At 43.2% G+C, this 4546-nt stretch overlaps 1 protein-coding gene across 4 annotated transcripts in view; it reads right to left on the bottom strand.

The window, feature by feature from the left end:
• Positions 1–4546, bottom strand: part of STRA8 (stimulated by retinoic acid 8) — a 48745-nt gene that overhangs the window by 32706 nt on the left and 11493 nt on the right. For all 4 annotated transcript variants that reach the window (XM_019514975.1, XM_019514977.1, XM_019514978.1 and 1 more), the window contains exons 3-5: positions 2465–2540; positions 1191–1275; positions 633–785 (exon numbers count right to left, since the gene is read on the bottom strand). In XM_019514975.1, coding sequence (XP_019370520.1) covers positions 633–785; positions 1191–1275; positions 2465–2540 — 314 coding nt within the window. The remainder of the gene's footprint in view (positions 1–632; positions 786–1190; positions 1276–2464; positions 2541–4546) is intronic.

Below are 4546 nucleotides of genomic sequence, written 5' to 3'. Positions count from 1 at the left end.
CGTTTTAAAGCATGACACTTCCCAGGAAGTACCATGGGTTATGGCCCCCCCCCCCCCAACCCAAAAAACATTTTCTGTTGGTTCATTTGGGGGAGTGGGGGAGGAAATCGAGTGCCACTTTGGAGCCAGCTGCATGTCTGCAGCCTCTCCCCTAGTGTTGCCCCCCACCCCACAGGCTCTGGTGCTGTCTTCAGGAGGGGAGGAGGGAAGGGAGCTCAGTCTAGAGCCCTCTCAATCCACCCTCCTCTTCCCCAAAGCTGGGTCAACCCCAGACCAAGCTCCCTCTCCACCCCCCCCGCCCCCCAGCCCCAATCCTTAAGACAAAGACAACACTGGGGATGGGCTGCATTAGCCCAGCCATGCTCCTGGTGTGCACTGACAGAAGTTAATGAAGGCACCCTGCACTTAATGGGACACTTTTTTAAAGCACTCTGCAGCCATGCACTTCTCTCAGGGCACAGCTGTAAAGCACTTTTAGATGGCTAGTTGTACAACAAAACATCATTTCTGTCAGTGCCTATGGAGCTGCCATATGGCTGAGGACTAACCATAACTTGTGCAGGGCCTACTGGGATTCAGAGTCACAGTGCTAGTAAGGAATTGCATGTTGTCTCAAATAAAGACGCACATACCGTTCAAATTCAATCAGGTCAGGAGATGAAGTGGTTGGGGACTGCGTAAGTCCGGATTTCCCATCCCCTTCCACATCCTTTTTTTCATATTCTTGAATCAAATACCACATGGTGGAAACACTTTCACCTGTAGTGTCAGAGGATGATGCTGAGCTGGAAAGAAAAGATAGGGAGAAGCCAAATGAATAGCTTCCTCAACCAGGTTAAAATGGTCCTTACTGTGGTCACTCTTTCTTTCTGAGTAGGTACGTTTTCCTTTGCAGAGTGAATTGAAACCCCTTGCAAAGAAGCACTATGAAGAAGAAGAAGAAAGGCAACCATAAGCACTAACTGGGAATAAAACCAAAAATGTGCATGGAATTTTCATGTACTGGAGTATAAGGGTCCAATCTGTAGCTTTTTTTGGCAGCTGAAACCTCTTCATGTCTGTATATTTTTGGTATTCCTCACAGGGACAGAGATGCTGTACTTGGTTATGTTTGCAGTGTGCTTTGAGATACATGGATGGAAGCAAGTACAAAATATCAACATCATTTCTTGATTTGTGCAAGTCCTTACCTGTGATGGTTGAAGTACATCTTGATATATTCCTCCTTGACTTCCTCCAAGCTGGATGGGTTCCCATCCTCCACACTGAAGGACTCTGTTGTCAGCAGAAAGATAACTGTCACAGAGTGGAGTGTTCAGCAGCTCTCTCACTCTTGGTTCCACTCAAACAGGGTAATGATGGCAATTTGACCTGAATGTCAGGGAGTTCTCGATACTATAAAAATAATACTGGGAGAAACATCTGCTGTGTGCAGAGTTTATGATCCCTAGCCAAGATAATGTGGCTAATTTAGAATTACTGGTGTCTTATAATGCTGATCTGGTGCGTGAACTGATAACATTGCTAATCAGTGGTAAGAACCAGTGAACTCAAGTCCATTCAACTACTAGTTAATGCAATGTTCTGTGATTTTTCTTTCTTTTAAGTAGTAATAGTTGGACAACTAAAGGGAGTTTTGACCCTGTTTAACTTAATGAAAATGGATGGAATGGCTTTAAATCATCAGCATGCAAGTCAAGTCACTGCCACTCAAAGGAATGACAATTTAATGTCTAATTCTGGTCTCTAGATCCTCAGAGAGGTGAGGACAGATGGCTGATAACACTGCAGGGGCAGCTCTGTATGCCCAGACACTTCACATAACTCAACAGCAATTGAGCCAGTTGATTGAAGATTGTAACAGGTACTCAAAGAATGTCACCCTGCCATCCTCATCCTGAAAAAAGCAGTTATGTCTCAGAGTGTTGGGACTGCCTAATGGATAAATGTCTGGGAAGACATACCAGGTCAAAAGAAAAAAAGTACAGTATGTCTTATTGTCTCCCTTGGAGAAAATTTTTAGGTGAAGTTTTCATGCCCTACATTTCTGTGAGGAAATCTTTTTGCTCTATTTTCAGTCCTTCATTCCAACCTGGAACCCAACTTTATTTCTGAATCGTGCCATGCACCTCTACTGGCCCTTGGAATACATGGGTGAAGACTAGGACTAGCCCTGCCAATACATTGGTCAGATGAATGAGAACGGGGCCTGGGGTGGGAGGGGAGATATTTTTGTTGTTGATACGGGCCTCTCGCACAGCCTCAGTCAAGGGAGAACCCAGGTAGGAATCGAGTCGGGAAGGAATGACAGGCAGATTTCTGAGGGTGGAAAAGGCAAAATCTAGGCCCAGTTATTAATACTAGCTCAGGCACTTTGCTGCATCTTGCTATCTGTCCCTATTTAACAAATAAATGACAAGCAGGTTTACAGAAGCTGTTTCAGGCAAATATTGGCATACAGTACCTTTCATCTTCAGCAAAGTACCCAAGGTTTGCTCCAGCTCCTGGATATAATTCTTAGCCTTACGCAAAACCTGACACTAAACATAAAAAAAGAAAACAGACCCAATCTTCCTCTATTCTGGCTGGATTCACATTTTAACACTTAGTTGGTTTTTATACCTTTTCTTTTTTTTATTACCAACTATGGAGACTGGGGTGGTGGGGGTGGAGGCACTAAGGTGCACAGTTGACAACCCAGCCACCGCAAGTTTGAGGTCACAGAAGAAGCACTCACAATGCGATCATGCTGTGAATTCTGCTAAATACCTTGTCACAAGGACATGGGAAGGAAGGATTACCAACTATCTCCAAAACCCCTTAAAGCCAATTCTGTGGCCAGCTACTCTGATGCAGATAAAAAAGGGGAAAAACCCAAGAATCAGAGCAAACAAAAATTTTCATTCATATGTAATATGTATTCTCATACAGGTTTGAGGTTTACTCTGACCCTCTCTCTGGCCAGCAACTGTTGCTTCTGCTTGAACTTAACATTCGTCTAAAAAGCGCGTGGTTAAAATTTTGCAGGAAGTTTTCTGGCTACAGATCTAAACAACTCCTTGATCATATCAGGTAGGAATTATAAGACAAGATCTCTTTGGCCAAATCCTTCTCTCAGTTATGTTGATACCAAACTACAGTAACCTCACTGCCAACAATACAATTATTCCAGGTTTACAGAACTATGAATTTGGTTACAGGGACTAAAACCAAGACTGGATTCAAGAATGAATTGGACATTTACATGATTACAGAGAACAGTCATAATTATCTATCTTTTCTAAAGATAGATGAAACATATATCATATTTTTTCACATATAACCCAAAGCTTTTCCCCCAAAACCAGCTGGGGAAAATTGGGGTATTCACGTGTGAGGAAAGGATGTCCTCACTGTTCTGTAAATTTGGCAGGGGGAGTGGCTTTGGTTGCTATGACAATTAATGCTGCCATGGCTCCCTGCACTGCTGCCAAATTTCTGGACCTGTCAAGAGCCCCCCCCCCCCCAGTTGTGTGCTGGCTCTGGGACTGTATGATCAGACCAGGTCCAGGACCATGTGCTAGCTTTGAGCTGCATACTGGATTGGACCTGGCACCATAGCTTCAGAGCCAGTGCATGGTCCCAGACTAAGCAAGGCCTGGGAACCAGCATGCTGGGTTGGACCTGGGCCCTGACTCTGATTCAGGTCTGATCTGGCATGTGGCTCTGGACCTAGTACACTAAGTAGGTCTGCAGATCCCATCCAATATGGGGGGCTGGCAGCTGGCCTGTGAGCAGCCTTGGCTCCCTAATCATTGCTACTCACTCTTCAAAATCAAGGTGCATACTATATATGAGAAAATATGGTAAACCTGAGGTTTTTACATAAGCATAAGCCAGACATTAAGAGAAGGATTGGGAAAGAACTTCTGTGTTAGCTTTTGAAGAAATCCTCCTTTCCATTGCATATAAAAATAGCAATTAAGATAGCAAAGTAGTCATTCCAAGATGAGGAAAAATCTATGAGACTTACAAGAGCTCCAAAGAGAAATACCCCTCTAAAAGCAACAGTAAATGAATGGTAGCCTTGTTAGATTTGCTGGCTTTTAGTTCCTGAGACAGTGATGATTTTAGCTTTAGTTGTACCTCAAAACGTAACAAGAGCACCATCTCAAGCTACAAAAAGAGGCCAAACTTTGCACTTTTTGAGCACTTCCCTCCAAGGATCTCAAAGCATTTTACAAAGATGATGCCCCTTTGGAGAAAGTTTTACTCTCTCCATTTTACAAACAGGAAAACAGAAGCACATGTGACAAGTAATTTGGCAAAATGAATCATAGGCAGAGTCAGGAATAGAACCATGTCTTTCAAGGCCTCTTCCTCTGCCTTGAACACAGTAAAATCCTTCCTCTTTCATACCATTTTAGTGTCAAATTTCCTTTTTTTTATAAATTTAGTGTTGTTCAAATGTTTTATTTTACCTAACTTTCCAGATTTTCTTCAGGATATAAGCCAATTTGCAAGGCTTAATGAACTGCCTTTCCCCTACAACTGTTTCTAACCATAA

This window comes from Gavialis gangeticus, unplaced genomic scaffold (assembly GCF_001723915.1).
Source record: "Gavialis gangeticus isolate Ggan-Ray unplaced genomic scaffold, GavGan_comp1, whole genome shotgun sequence".
Classification (NCBI taxonomy): domain Eukaryota; kingdom Metazoa; phylum Chordata; order Crocodylia; family Gavialidae; genus Gavialis; species Gavialis gangeticus.
This window is presented reverse-complemented; position numbering and strand designations above follow the sequence as displayed.